At 33.8% G+C, this 16,731-nt stretch overlaps 1 protein-coding gene across 5 annotated transcripts in view; it reads left to right on the plus strand.

Moving 5' to 3' along the window:
• The window catches only part of ARID4B (AT-rich interaction domain 4B), a 134,565-nt gene that overhangs the window by 94,786 nt on the left and 23,048 nt on the right, over positions 1 to 16,731 (plus strand). For all 5 annotated transcript variants that reach the window (XM_037510397.2, XM_054694986.1, XM_037510395.1 and 2 more), the window contains 2 exons: positions 10,321 to 10,405; positions 12,757 to 12,952. In XM_037510397.2, the coding sequence (XP_037366294.1) occupies positions 10,321 to 10,405; positions 12,757 to 12,952 (281 nt within the window). The remainder of the gene's footprint in view (positions 1 to 10,320; positions 10,406 to 12,756; positions 12,953 to 16,731) is intronic.

Consider the following 16,731-nt stretch of genomic DNA (forward strand, 5'->3'; position numbering starts at 1 on the left):
TTCACTCTCAAGTTTCTGAGTATGCCATAAAGTTGGCATTGGCATTGATTTTGAAAATAAAATTTCTGTGAAATTTTCCTCCAATATACTTTGTTAAGTGTCTTGGATTTTTCTTTGTTTGAGGATAATCGCTGTCCTTTCAGTAATACAGCTAAGTGTACTGGAACTATCTAGACTTACTTAGCTTGGAATTTAAAATACATTAATGTTGTATTATATATCTGCTTATTTAATTTTCTCCATTTCCAATTTGGTTTTCCATAGTCAAGGAGTTTACCATTTGAGTAAAGGATTTGTTTTCATATTGAGGGTCATCAGCTTCATTAAATCATATCCTCAAATAAAAGAGGAAGAGAAAAAGATACTGTCAGAATTTAACTGTAAAACTCTTAATAAGTGACAGATATATTCCACATTACAAGTGATGGAAAACTGAAAAGTAGATAAATTATACTTAAATATGGTATTTGAAACAAAATTACTTCATTTAAAAAAAGATCTATTTTCTATAAGCAAATTCAGTCCCCTCAGTGTGAATGGCGGGAGAGAAGGAACATTAAAAAGCCTTCACAAACTAAAGGATTCAGTCTCACTTTATAAAGTGTGTGAACAATCTGCTTTTTCAGGCTTTTTTATTTGACAAACATAAGTTCAATATCTGTTTCAGATACCATAGTTGGCACTAAAATTACAAAAAAATAGGTCCCTATTAAGGAATTTGTTTTCCAGGCAAGGGAATTATCCCATCAGAATTTTATTTATTTATTTATTTATTTATTTATTTATTTATTTATTTATTTATTATTTTTTTCTTTTTTTTCCGGGGAGGCCCTGGATACTACTTTTTAACCTCCTGGAAGGAGGTTACCTGAGTTAAAGAGGGCAAGGAGTGGGAGTAAAGCCCATCAGAATTTACATCCTATTGATCTTACCTCCTCTTCCCCAAATATCCTCATCCTTTCCTTATGTTACTTATATACACTTATTACAATCACTTCTTTTTACCCCACACTCTTCTGTTGCACTTATATTATTAGCACTTGACTGACAAAACCACAAGAACCTTGATGAAATCTAACACTCCTCGCCTGCACCTTTGTAACTGACCCTGACTGGAGGAAAGCAAACAACCATGCTGTCTGATCTTTCTTTTAATTCATGACTGTGACCCTCATGTGGGCACTGTCTGCCCTTCTTTACTCTCCTTTCTTGGACAACTATTTTATACAGTTTATTTCCTCAAATCCCCAGCACATCCTCTTCTTCCTTCCTTTTAGCTGTTGACCTTGCTTCTTATCTCATTGTAAAATTGAAACAAGAGAATTTCTACACATTTACCTTCTTACCTACATCTGCTGTCACATTCTGTGCCTTCTCAATCTTTGGCCATATGAACAAGCATGCTGCAGTCTAAAGCCAGACTTCTAATTGCCATTCCTTCTTGCCTAAATCAGAAACATGGACTCAACAATTCTCCCATTCTTTCCTCCCTTCTGTCATTTTCCTGCTCTAATTCATTCCCTTCTACACATGGACTTGCAGTTAGTTCTCCAATATTAAAAAAAAAATTCAATTGATCTTTCCCTACCGTACCATTTCTTTGCCCCATTTCCATCCAGCAAAAACAATTTGAGTTAATCTAAACTTATTGTTTCTCTCCTGTTTTTGTTTTCTATTTTTTAACAGGAAAACACTTCAGTGATATTTTCGTGCCACAAAAATTAAATTGAGACAGGTAAAAATCACTGTTAAGGAATCTGTAAAATTATAAATACATTGCTTTAAATCTTGACATAACTTAGATGGTGAGAAAAAGCAGCTTATCAGCAGTTTTCCATCACTTTTCTCAGTGGCACTATCTGAGGGTTACAGCCAACAAATGTAACTTTCTTGGGACCCCTGATTTGCTTTTTGCAAGTACAATATTATCTGAAACTATCCATCTCTGCAGCACCAAAAGATTTTGTCTGAGTGGAGCTCACTTCTAACACTGCACATGCCCCTTCAGGCTAGACTTCTGATTTCTCCTTTCTATTCCAATCCAAGCTTTTGCCCCCGTATGTCTCCAAAACTGTCATCAATGACCACATCTAGCTGAATTCCATCCTTATTTCTGCAACTGTTTAGTTTATTCTTTCCTACCTTTCTCAAATCATCGCTTAATTACCCTCTTTTTTTTTTTTTTTTTTTTTTCCTCCTGACTTCTTTTCCCTACAGATACTATTTTTACTTCTTTTTATGTTCTTGCCATATTTTTCTGGTCCTAATTTGAGTCATTTTTCTGAATTAATATTGGAACCAAAAGGATTTGACCTCCTAAAATACAGCTTTTAGCAAGGATGGTGGCTAAATTTTTCATTGTTCCAGTTTTCTACATCAGAACCACTACAGGCTCCTTCAGTATCAGGAAGCTGAACATTCCTATCTGGGAGGTTATTTTTAGGGTCTGGAAATGTCAAAATTTTTTTCTATGTGTTGGGCCTCCCTGGTGGCGCAGTGGTTAAGCGCTGGATTGCGAAGCTGCCCGCAGCCTCTGCAGCGCTGGTTCGATTCCCGGCTGCTCCCCAGCCACCGGAGGAGGGCCCCACATGGCGCGCAGACCTCTCCTGCTGCCCACTGCTCCCCTCAGCAGTGTACTTCGTTCTTTCTGCCTGCTCTGCTTTCCGCTCTGGCCCTGGTGAATTCTCTCACCCTCCCGCGCTTCTGACTGTATACAGTGCTTGTATAAATAAATAAATCTTTAAAAAAAATTGCAAAAAAAATAACAAAACAAAAAAACTAATATTAGTGTTTCCAGACCTAAAAGTAACCTCCCAACTAGGAATGTTCAACTTTTGCATAGCTCAGGAATCCTGTGCTTCACATTATAAAAGTGCATTTAATTTTAAAACATGAAAAAAAATCTCAGTACTATATTCATTCCATTAATATTTCGTTCACATCTAGAACAGTTTGTACCTGGCATGTGGTAATCACTAAACAAATACGGGACTGAATTGGGCCTTCTGGCAACAAAAGAATAAAAGTTAAAATCCAGATAAAAGCTACTACTTTATAGAAGTGACACCTGTAGAATATAGAGTAATGGGGATTGGGACAGATGTGGGCTGGTACCCTGGTAGAGTGTTTCCTCCATTTTTAATTTCCTGAAGAATTGTGAAACGTTTCTACAGAGGCTACATTATTTTACATTCTTACAGCAATACAGTTCCAATTTCTCCATATCCTTGTCAACACTTGTTAATTTTCTGTTTAAAAAAAAGTGTTTATTATGATTAACGTAGGGGCTATGAAGTGGTTTTAATTTGCGTTTCCTTAATAACTGGTGATGTTGAGCATCTCGTCATGTACTTATTGATCATTTGTATATTTTCTTTGTGGAAATGTCTGTTAAAGCCTATTGCCCAGTTTTGAATTGGTTGTGATTTTATATATGATTTTCAAGTGTTTTCTTCCATTTTATGAACCCACAGAATTGGTTTTTTCACTTGAATAGTGTCTTTTGATGTACAAAAGTTGTTGAGTTTTGATAAAGTTGAGTTTATTTTGTTGTGCTTTTGGTGTTCTGTCTATACCAGATATAGAGTTAAGAAAATTTTCCTCTAAGAATTTTATAATTTTAGCTCTAACACTTGTTTTTGATCATTTTGACAATTTTTACATATGACTATGGTAGTTAATTCTTAATTATGTCTCCTTGGGTCAAATAAAGAACCCATCACCTATTTAGTAGCCAAAATGGGGTTGTGAGAGTGAGAGACTGGAATGAATCTGATTTGAAATGCTCATATTCTGTGACTTTGCTTTTACTGTTTCATTTTATCCTTTTAAACCTTTCTTCACTTTTCAGTTTTAATTTTCTGTTCCTTCTCTACAGTGTTCTGCATCTTTCCCTTTTTTTCTTTCACTTCCATGTAATCATATCCCTGCCATATTTCCCTGTGTATGCCATTGCATTTAGGAATGCTGAAAAGAGCGCAAAGCTGTTCTACTTTTATGCTTTGAAGTATTCAGATAATGACAGAAAGTGAAGCAAGGTACTCTAGGAATTTTTTCTATAGTGTGAAAGTTAAAGAACTATAAATGATAACCATTTGGCAGTGGTTTCCAAATAAAATAAATAACTGTAAATTTCTCTTAGGTGAGACAAAGGGAACATTGTCCATGTCACCAGGCCTTCCTATTCCCTTTGCATGCTCCTCCTCCTATATACTTTTCTTATTTTCATGATACTTCACAGTCATCTTCTCCAAACTCTTGCTTCCACAAACCCTTCTGTCACACTCTCCTAGCCTATTTACTTATTTTTATATTTATTATATAAAGCATATTAAAATAAAAAAATGCTATGGTAGACTGTGTGTTACCCCTCATGTGTACAGTTCTTTTGCAGCATGCAAATACTTTGTATTAGACAGTCCTACATGTAGAGAAATTTAAAGCAAAGTATATAGGCAGTGAATAAATTATACATAAAAATAATTTTTACTTTAATAATGACCTGAGTTACCTGTAGTTTTTCAGTGCAAGAGAAAATAAACTTTGCCTTTATGAAAAATAAATATTACAAGTCAGTTATTTTTGCCCTGCAGTGGGCTTTTTCTTTCTTAATTTATGTAATTTGGTATTTACTAAATGAAACCTCCATTCCATGGAGGTTTTCATGATTGGTAGGTAACTTAAATATAATATATAAACTTGGACTGTTGTTATTTGGTAGTTTTGATGGTTGATAGGTACATCATTGTATCCAAAAGTGAATAAATACTAATTCCCTAAAACCAGCTAATAAAGTAAACTTTTGGAGTAGTTTTAAAAGATTCAGTAGTATCTGAATCATAATATACACTGAGTGCTACAGTTGTTAATCATTTTCAGTAATCTTTATAAGCCTGATACAATGCTATATGACATGTTCTTAATATTACATATTACCTCAGCATAAGTCTATACCTTTGTTTTATTTTACAGAATTTATTTCCCTAACAAAATTTATTCATATAATCACTATACAAATGTCTTGGACTATTTGTGTCGTCTTATGCAAATAATGTTTATGTTTCTATCATCCACTGTTGTAGTCTTTATTAAGATGGAGGGAATTGTATGGCAACTATAACCATGATGAAAATGCATACATTGTGCAAAAATGAAAAATGATGTAAAAAATATATTTAAAAAACTAAAAAAATATAATTATTTTTTTTAAAGGTATTCAGTTTTTTTTTTTTTAAAGATTTATTCATTTGCTTATTTATTTATTTATTTATTTATACAAGCACTGGGTACAGTCAGAAGCGCGGGAGGGTGAGAGAATTCACCAGAGCCAGAGCGGGGAGCAGAGCAGGCAGAAGGACCGAAGTACACTGCTGAGGGGAGCAGCGGGCGGCAGGAGAGGTCTGCGCGCCATGCGGGACCCTCCTCCGGTGGCCGGGGAGCAGCCAGGGATCGAACCGGAGCTGCAGAGGCTGCGGGCAGCTTCACAACCCAGCGCTCAACCGCTGCGCCACCAGGGAGGCCCAAAAATATAAAATTATTATAGGTGGGAAAAAAAGGATGGATACTATTCATGTGTCCTTTTGAATTTAATAGTGTTAAATTGAAGTGGACACAAAATGTTTATAGTCTGCATAGAATATTTTTTCAGCAGTATACTTTTTTTATATTTTAAATAAATGAATAAAATCATTAAATCATATCAATAAGTATTTTCATAAGTTTTGCTTTAGATATTGTCTAATTAAAAATATGTGTAAATTGGGCCTCCCCGGTGGCGCAGCGGTTGAGCGCTGGGTTGCGAAGCTGCCCGCAGCCTCTGTGGTGCCGGTTCGATCCCCGGCTGCTCCCCGGCCACCGGAGGAGGGTCCCACATGGCGCGCAGACCTCTCCTGCCGCCCGCTGCTCCCCTCAGCAGTGTACTTCGGTCCTTCTGCCTGCTCTGCTCCCCGCTCTAGCTCTGGTGAATTCTCTCACCCTCCCGCGCTTCTGACTGTACCCAGTGCATGTGTAAACAAAACAAACAAACAAATAAATAAATAAAAACATGCCTCTTTAAAAAAAAAAATGTGTAAATTGAGATTTATAGAAAATTCACACAGGTAAATATTGATAGAATTGTTTATAAAGTTTTTAAATCAATAAGTAGTGGTGCTTTTCATCATGACTTGGTTTATTTTCCTGTAGCATTATCATACTGTTTTTTCCCTATCATACTATTATTTTTTTCTTATTCAGTTAAAGTGAAAAAGTTCCTTTCCCTAACATGATAGCCTGAATTTCCACTTGAGATGTGAAATTTTTTAAAACTTAGTTTTAGCTATAAGAAAAAGATGAAATCTTGCCTTTTGTGACAACTTGGAATGAACTAGAGGGGCTTATGTTAAGTAAAATAAATCAGGAGAAATACAAAAATGGTGTATGATTTTATGCATATGTGGAATATAAAGAAACAAAACAAAGGAACAGATAGGACTCAGCCAAAAGAAATCCTTGAATCTGATTGCAGATCTAAGCCCAACTGAGGGGTAGACTAGAAATGGGGAAGTAAAGGAAGGGGGACCCAAACGCCTATGGTGGATTATTGTTGATTTGGATGGTGGGGGTGGTGTGGTTACATACATTTAAAGAAGTGTTAACCTATACCCCCTAAAACATAGTGTTCTAAACCATTTAGAATAAATAAAAGCTTGTTAGTTATATGACATACATTAGTGTTTTTGTGTATAGAAATGTAAGTTTAATTTTACTTATGAAATTTTTTAAATATTCTTATTCTGCATGAATTATTTTTTAATCTAATACTATGTTATTTGGTATAGATTGATACATACTGATAATGGTAATATTTCTTTGAAAGTGGTTTAGTTTGGGTTTAAGAAAAATCAAAATCTGAATTGATGTGAGCACAGTAACTTTTTTGGCATTTATATCTGGTTGACTGACATTCTTTTCCATTGTTGTTATTGCTGAATGATTTCTTAGATGATTGCCAACACATCCAAAACAAATCATAAACCTCTCTTCTTAGAATTCAGTTTTTCTCTGGTGAGAGCAAGTATGCTATGGTCTCTGAATGGTTCCTGTTCTAACTTTATATAAATATTAAATTCAACACATTTTTAAAATGGGAATATTTATATGATTCCTAATTTCAGAAGGTTCAGAAGGTTTGTATTGTTACTTTTGTATTTACCATTTAATATTGTCTTCTTTGTTAAATTATAAGCATCCTGTGGGAAGGAGCTATGCTGCATTCATTGCTGAATACTCAGTGCCTAGTGCAGAGCCTATCACATAAGGGGTACCTAAGAAGTATTTGTTGAATGAATACCCTCTTATGTATACTTCTAGTCCTGAAGTGTCATATATTTTTTTATTTTGGGCATCATCTGGTTCAACTCCATTTTATATAGTTTCAGGGAGCAGACTTTTAGTAGGTGAGTTAGTAGTTCATTTTTGTTCCATTAATTGAATATTAGATGATCTCAATAGAAATATTTTCAGATAAGTTTTCTATATACCTTGAAAATATTTCCTTAATACTTTAAATAATAGATAAGATGCTTACCTAGATTCCATGCATTTAAAAAATGAGTTTATTGATAATTGAATCCAAAATGTATGGCCTAATAAAACTTAGTCTTAATTTTCTCAGTATTTATTTTTAAAATTTGTTTTTCCTAGTTTTCAATATTTGTTTTTAAATGGGAGAATTTAATAATTATTTTTTCCTTTTGCCCCTGGCAAATTTTATTTCCTTTTGTCTCAGAGACATCAATTTTTCTCTTATCATAATTTCTAAAGTAGAATCCAGTTAAAGACAGGATAGTTTTTGTCAATATTCTAAGTTATCCGGTTTTCCTCAGATACTCTTATAAAACTCTTTTGCTTGTTTCTGCAGTTACAAGTCATTTTGTTTATAGGCCAACTACTTAGCTCAACTTTTTTTTCTACTTGGAATCAATTCACTTCTATGGATTGAGTTTCTTAATCTGAATAAGCTTATTGATAGGTTTTTAAGGCATGTTTTATTTCTGCAGGCTGTTAGTTATTGTAACAATATTGTGTGGCTATATTTTATAAAAAGAGAGCATAAATCTGGCTAAGAAGAGAAAAAAATCCAAAAGAATAGTGTCAGAACAAGTAAATGTCAAACCAACAAGCAAAAATCACTGAGAAAGTAGAATACAAAGTGGCAAGTAATAAAGGAGTCATGATATTAGCTAATATTTATAGACCCATTTCCAAAGCATGTCCTAAACCATACATGACATTCTGTACTTTTAAACCAAAATTGTTATCCAGGATAGTAAAACCATAGTGTTTACAACTATTAAAATAATTTAGAACTTACACTCCGGTTCTTCCAAGCACACATGAAAAAAAAATTAAAAATAACTTAGAACTGCTTATGTAGTTTATTTCATCTAATTCCCGAAGTTTTCTTTTTTGTATCTTGCCTGGGCTGATACTATTTGGACATCCAAACTCACTAAAGTTCTGATACCAGTCCTCTTATACCATCCTTGTTTTGTAATTGGGTGGGTAAGAAAATGAGCACATCTGTATGATGGCAGAGCTCAGGCGGTGGGCATCAACCTGTATGATAGCGAGTAGTCATTATTTTATTTATATATATGTTCTGTATAAATTAGTATACAGACATTAACTTATTTTTCACTTGTTTTGAATCCTTAGTGCTCCATGTAAATATGCAAATGTGTACAGTATATTGGTGGTAGTCCTAAATAGAAATCTAGTGTTTTACTCCAATTTGAAATAGAATTCATGCCAGAAATTGAAGTTGAATTGAGTAGTATTCTTATTAGTAGTTTAAAAAAATATATGATTTTATAAAATTAATTATGTAATGGTGGGTTTATGAAAAGTATTTCTGTATTAATGTGGAAATAAAAACAGCACTGTAAATGTGCTACATTGCCAGTATAATAAATACCAAAAGGAGTACATTTAGTAGAATAATATTTGCTATTAAACTTTTCAAATTACTTATATATATTTGATGCTCAAAAAAACCCCACGTGTGATATGTAGTCTTTTTATTTTGTTTGTTTAATGCAGTCTGATTTTATACAGAGTGAACTAAGTCTGATGTTGCAAATAACTCTAGCAGGGTCACACATTACTTCACAGGGATTACGTAAAGGCTTTCCTAGAGCTCATTCCATTCCTTCCTCATTCTCTGAGATTATCATGTGGCTCTTGACAGCTTCCAGCAGAAATAAACATGACCCCTTGTGTGGGGCTGAACCCTCAATTTTACTGCATCCAGTTTGTAGCAGCAGTATAACTCTGCCTGGGAGGTGTCAGAGATATTTTCCAGGCCTGCTGTAGAGCAAGAACATAATTAGTCAGGTAATGACCAGAGGTCATTTACTTCCTGACTCAAGGTTTTATTACTTCATTTAGCACCTCTAATAATGAGGACATTTTAATTTAAAAGTTCATTTTCAGTTGTTCATATGTCACAGTTCAAAATATCAGTGAGTTTTTCATTTTCCACCATAAATGTATATAACTTCTGCACATAGAAACAGATTAATTTGTTTTTAGTGTTTCATCTAAGTTTTTACAAAAATAGACCTTCATTTTTTCTTGCTTTAAGCAAATAGTTTTATTGTAGTCAGTAGTAACTTGCATCATGTAAAATCAGGCAGACTGTCAGTATCAAGTGACTGCCATCACAGCCGTTGACTCTCAGCTGTCCATGTCGGAAGCATTTCAAAATACTGAGGAAAAAAAGAATATTGAAAAAACCAGGCATAATCTTTCTTAGTATTGCATGTGAAACAATTTTTTTTTCCCTAAGTGATTTTGCATTGTCCATAGTTATAATATTATGCTTTTTAAAAATTATTACACAGTATCATTTAAAACCAGAGCATGTTACTTTACTATCTTGACATTTCTAGAGGAAAAAATTGCCTATTTGGTGATTAAGAACAAAACAAAGCATTGATAGTAGTGTGGTTTCTCTAGCAATTATTATACTATTTGGATTCACTTTGGTATAGCAAAGTAGGGAGTGCTTGTCTAGGAGTCAAAAGATAATGCTTTGTAATCTTGTCTCAGCCAGTAGCTGACATTATGTCCTTCAACAAATTGCTTCATGTTTCTCTTTGGACATTGGTAGCTTTATTCATTGAACAGGAAGTTCAACTAAATGATCCTCCGTGGTTTTTTTCCAGTTCTAAAAGGTTAAGATTCTATTTGTAAGTTCCTCCTTAAAATGGTATGGTTACTTCTGTAGTATTTTTTTTTGCATATTTATATTGATTTCCTAATTTCCCTTAATTTTAGATATGATGAATGGATTAAAGCAGATAAAATAGTAAGACCTGCTGATAAAAATGTACCAAAAATAAAACATCGGAAAAAAATAAAGGTAAGTACTTACTTTGCTAAACATTATAACAAATTGATGCAATTTAGCATGTGGGCTTTAGAGTTAATAGAGTTGGAAATACTCTCTTGAAAGAGTAAATTTATCAGGTGCTGGGTTTGGATATAATTAATATTGTCAGACTATGGGAATGCGTTTTGGAAAAAGTTCTAAATACGTTTGAGACTTTTTCAGTTCCACCATTGTGTAATGCCTCCCAACTTTATTTCACTTACCCACTTCAACCCTTAGCTACCTCTCTGGGTTCTTCACAAGGATCCATAAAGTAGGGTGACTAAAGCCATGAGTTGCTATAATAGCTATAATACAGAGGAAGAAAAGGAGGTGTCTGAAAGCAGAAGAAAGCCCGTCTGCAACTTTCTCTTCATTTTTTATCTGACTGTAAAGATATAGTAATTTAAAATGTTCACAATACTCTATTTGTCACATTATATACATGTTTGGGGCTTTATTAATGAATGCTTGTAAAAATTGTTACTTTTATGTATGATAAAATTACTCTTACTCATTCTAAGACAATCTTTTAAATGGTTTTTACTAGAAAGTAGATTTAGCTAAATTTTAGTTTTTAAAATCTCTTAAATAAAATACTTTGAATAGTATATACATGAGGTGCTTAATATTTCTTCTGAAAGTGAATCTTCATATTCAAAATGAGGAGCTGTTTACTTTCCTGCAAATGATATCCTAGTGACCCTAAATAGTGAAAGCTTTCCCCTAAAGTGGTTATTCTGTTCTTACTAGAAAGGTGGATTCATGTTTTCAGTTTTCGTGTAGTAGCTCAGTAGCTACAGCTCAGGACTTCTCAAACCCTTTTTCATTTTCACTCTTGGTATTGGAAAGTTTAGAAATCATACTGTATGTAGCATGATTTTAGTTACTAGAAGTGTTATTTATATGGCCAACAAAGACAATTTCCTTAAATTAAGTTTTATAGTAATATTTCTAAGGTAGAGGATAGGATTTAAGGGAGGGAAAAGCAGTATTAGAATGTTTCCTAGAAAGTTTTTTCTTCTAAATATTTATTTTGTTTCCAATTCATTTCTTGGCCCCTCCTAGCAGTGTTAAATTTCCTGGTCATATGGGAAGAAGCATGTAAATTTTGAAAAAGCTTTCTAGATAACATTCTGATATTACATACCTGCCTTGCTCTGTGTCATCTAATTCTGAAAACCACTATTTTCAGGCCTGTTCTACATCAGCCACTTAGAAGCCATTTTGAACTGTGTGTGAGGTAGACTATGTCTGCCTTTAGAATGCGTGGTATATTATGTATGACTCTCTTACAAAGTAATGACTTAATGAAAAGGCTGGTAACAGTAGAAAAAATAGAACAGTCATAATCATTGATAGGTTGTATAGTCTATCTATACATCAGCCCTCTCAGTGCATTCCAGAAATTAAGCCCAGTTGCCCTAAGTCAGTGGATCTTACACTTGAACACGTCACAGTCACCTGAAGGACTTGTTGAAATGCATGTTGCTTGATCCCATCCATAGCATTTCTCATTCAGTGCAACTAGGTCTGACCCTGGTTCTAAGATTTTGCATTTCTCGAAGATGCTAATGCTGTTGTTGCTGGGCCAGAGATGACACTTGGAGAACCACTATGCGAAAGTATCTAATAAGTGTAATAAATTTACTTCCCTTCCATGTATCTAGAATGCTGCTTAATACCATCTTTTGGAGAATTATGAAAATAATCACTTCTGTACTATAACAACTTCAGCATAATCATTTAGAGAAATTAAAACAGATTTAAAAACTAGTTTCCACTAAATACATTAAAGTCTCCTTATCTATTTGTAAATAGAGAATTTGAGAAGACAACATTTTTTTCCTTAAGCAATTTGTCTGTCAGCTAGGGATGTTGCTCCTGACTTGACTGTAAAACAGATCATTATTTAAAGTTACTCTCAGATGTGAACTGAATGAAGATACTTAGAATGTTGTCATTCCCAGCCCATGTTTTATACTGAAAATGTTACCCTTTTTTTAAACTACCAGGTTGAAATTGTTTCATTTTTTTAAAATGCCTATTTAACTAAAAGTTATTGTGATTTAATTTTGAAGAATTTATAACCAATTATAGGCAGAATGGAGTTTTGTTAGTCTTAAATGCCTATCTGATTGCTAATGTATTTTTACTATTAAAATGTAAATATTAGACTAAAACTTTTTGCTCATTCTGCAGTATAACTTTAACATTTGTGAGGGACTGTATTATGTCAGAATAATATATTCTGTAGCTTTGAGTTAAAAATGAGAACATTGTTACTAATAAATGCCTCATGAAAAATTATACCTGACATACTTTTTTTTTTCTTATTCTAGAATAAATTAGACAAAGAAAAAGACAAAGATGAAAAATACTCTCCTAAAAACTGTAAACTTCGGCGCTTATCAAAACCATTTCAGACAAATTCATCTCCTGAAATGGTATCCAAACTGGATCTTACTGATGCCAAAAACTCTGATACAGCTCACATTAAGTCTATAGAAATTACTTCTATCCTTAATGGACTTCAAGGTAAATGAAATGAAATTCCTGTTGCATGCAAGTATTTGTTTTTAGTTTTTATAAATTAAATTCGATGAAGTTAATCAGATCCTATTTTTTAATTAAGTCAGAATTTTGTTGACTCTTGTTACTGGAATTAAAAGCAGCCATTGATTGAGGATTGGAAATTATTTTTGTTACAAGTAGATCTAAGGGTACCATTTAAGTTAAAATTTAATATCACCCTATAGTACTGTCACTGTATATTTTTGAAGGTACCATCCCTTTCTGTTGCCATATAAAGCATAGTTTTTGTTAATGTAATATTAGAGTATAAATTTATCCTTAATATTGTATAAAGAATGCCAAACTTTGCTATCTTGATTATGTCTACTATATAATCTCTTAGGATGGCATATTGCTTAATACTTAAGGCAGAATGAAGTGTAACCATCAAACAATGCAAACAATAAAGGACTGGAAGGGGAGATTTAGTAAATCTGGCATGAATGGAGGATCTTATCTATCAAATGAAGTAAAAGAATGTATTTCTATGAAGACATTTTATATTTCTCGAAACTTAGGGTTTGGAGTTTTATTTATCCCCCCCCCCCCGTAACCCCCCCCCCCCCGATTTTTATTTATTTTTAACGGAAATTTTTTTTGTCTTATTTCAAATGGAATTTTCCTACAAACCACATATATATATTCTAAGTTTTATTTTACCATTTTCTAATGTATCAGACATATAGAATGGTATGTGGACTATACATAATATATAGAATAATAATAATAGGGACATTGATATGTGGACTACTATGGTAAACAAATGGTATTTACTTAAAAGAATTCTGTTTCCCCCAGAAATAATTAATATACCCTGACTTTAAATGTATCATTCCTTTACTATTCTTTAGAATTGTATTAAACATATGTACGAACTTCTAAAGAGGATATTGTCTAGTTTTTAAAAAACTGAGTAGCGAGCATAAGCCTAGCTATGTAAGAAAAGGTAGCATTTCCATTTAGCTAAAAGTGTCCAGGTCATACTGTGCTTTCATATTCAGCTTCTAAGGGAATGCAGTAGGGTAAGTTCATAAGGGACTGCTCGGAAGCATCCAGACTCATCACAATTAGAATACCTTATGTAGACATAGTGAATGAACAAAAGGAATATATTAGTGGGTATAGTAAAGTGTTTTTATTTTCTGATGCTAGAGTAACTCTAATTTTCAGGTGTAGATTAAAGCAAAATGTTTCTGGTGGGTAAAATGATGTCATCAGCTGATCCTGGTAAATGGCATTGAGGGGAGAGCTGACATTTCATTAATACACGGTCAGAACAAGCTGAATATAGATAAAGAATCTAGTCAAGTTCAAAAAGACTGTGTGGTGGCAGCATACTCTTTAGTGATTATAATCCTCAGTATGACTTCCCTTAGAAATAGCACTGTACTGGCCTGGACTGGTTTATTTCTGTATCTGGGAGATCTTTCTGAGGAGATCCTGATTTCTCTGTCCTCAGAGTAGTCTGTAGAAGTGCTTCTTGTTACCTCATGTCTTTAACCTCTTTGATATATTCTCATTATGGTGAAACACATTCTCTAGTAACTTTTTAAGAACAGATGAATTTGAGGTAAAATAAATTTTTAGACACTGTGTACATATGAAAATATCTTTGTTCTAGTCATGTTTTAAGTTGAAAATTTTCCTTCAGTGTTTTATTGACATTGTTTAATTATCTTCTTGCTTTCAGTGTTGTTTCTGTGAAGTCTCCAGCTCTTCCAGTTCCTGTTTCTTTGTATCTTGTCTTGTTGCTTGTTTTTTCTTTTATTCTAGAAAATTGAATCTTTGTTTCTAATTTTCTAGAATTTCATGGTGATTACGTGTTGTGATGATGTATTTTCACCCACTGTCATATGTTCTTGTCAGTTTTCTTGAATTATTTTGTTGATTATTTATCTGTATTTTACTTTTCTTTTTATTTTGACCTAATATTATATCAGTATCGTATACCTTCTGTAATTTAATATATTTATCTTTTGGTGAGCATATTCTTTTTTCCTCTGATTTTTTTTTAAATAATTCAACGTATTTTGTTTGTTTATTTGTGTAGAAGAACTGGCGTGTAGGCCAGAAGTGCGGGCGGGGGGAGGGATGAGAGGATTCACCAGAGACAGAGTGGGGAGCAGAACATGTGGATTTACTGAAATACACTGCTTATGGAAACTAGTGGTAAGACAGGAGAGGTCTGCTGCCCCATGTGGGTTAGCTCCCTGCTTGGGGAATCAAACTCCAGCCATAGTGGTGATAGTGCTGAGACATTTCAAATATTCTCTTCACGTTTTTCTTTTTCTTAGTGAAATTTATTTTAGTTTGGTTTTGGCCTTATATCAAATTAAATACTTTACAGGTATTTCCAGTTAAAAATGAGTATTGCTATGAATGTGTTTGTATATTTAAAGAGAAACTGATCTCACCTTTGAGTATAAAAGATAGATAGCACGGAATCTGTTCTCTTAACATGAAGTGTGCTAGGAACAGAATAAGGAGAAATGTTCCAGAGAACATTCTACTTTCTGTCACTAAAGTTCTTAAGTAATCTAGATCCCTGATGAGTAACCTAATGGAAAGCTTATCCATTAATAAACTGTACCAACACAGTGGTACCAGATAAGTTTTAGTAGTCCTACTAAATATGAGTAATCATATTTAATCTACTTAATCATATTTAAGTAGTCCTACTTAAATATGAGTAATCAAGAAAAGCTTCAACATGAAAGCTCTGACATAAAAGATGGAAGCTAAAACAAACAAAAAAATGGCCCTTGAGAGAATTAGTGAAGCTGACGCAAATAAAGTAATAGTTACTTCTCTGATTATTAATAATCTCAGAGATCCTGTGAGTATCTATAAGCAAGAGAAGGATGCAATAAAAAAGTAACAAGAAAAACTTGGATTTAAAAATTCAAATTAAAATCAGTAGAATACTTTAAAATTTAAAGTTGAGGGTATCTTCCAGAAAATATTAAAAAAAGTAATGAAAATTTTAGGAAGAGGGCAAGTGATAGCTTTTTGATCAAAGAATAGTGAAAATAAGTGAAGAGACCTCCCTGGTGGCATAGGGGTTAAATTTCAGAGCTATTACCACTACAGCCTGAGTTTGATCCCTGGCCAGGGAGCTAACCCATACATGGCTCAGCAGACCTCTCCTGTCTCTGCTGCTGCTCCCCTTAGCAGTAAATTTCAGTAGATTTGTCTATTCTGCTCCCAGGGTGAATCTTCTCACCTCTCCCCTTACCCGGGCACCTCTGGCCTACACCTCAGTTCTTCTATGCATAAATAAATAAATAAATCTTTTTTAAAAAGAAAAAATAAGGGAAGACATTACTAGTCAATCACACTCACTACTGCTTCAGCATTGCTTCTAGAATCATATCAAACAACACGAGGCATCAAAAAGCCATAGAAAACCAATCAAGAAAATGTCAACTAGGATTTTCCAGTCATTTGTGTCACAATTATGTTACTGATTTGTACCTCATTATTTCGTGAGTGATATGTGTATTAAACAACAAATCAGGGCCTCCCTGGTGATGCAAGGGGTTAAGTCTCAGCACTGTGAAGCCATTGGCTGCCATTGGAGCCCAAGTTCGATTCCCGTCCAGGACCTGACCCACATGGTGCAGCAGACCTCTCCTGTCTCGCCTACTGCTTCTCTCAGCAGTGTATTTCAGTAGATGTGCCTGTTCTGTTCCCCTCTCTGTCTCTGGTGAATCCTCTCACCCCTTATATGCGTAAATAAAAAA

The sequence above is a fragment of the Talpa occidentalis genome, unplaced genomic scaffold (assembly GCF_014898055.3).
Source record: "Talpa occidentalis isolate TD23 unplaced genomic scaffold, MPIMG_talOcc4v2.1 talOcc4.14, whole genome shotgun sequence".
Lineage (NCBI taxonomy): Eukaryota > Metazoa > Chordata > Mammalia > Eulipotyphla > Talpidae > Talpa > Talpa occidentalis.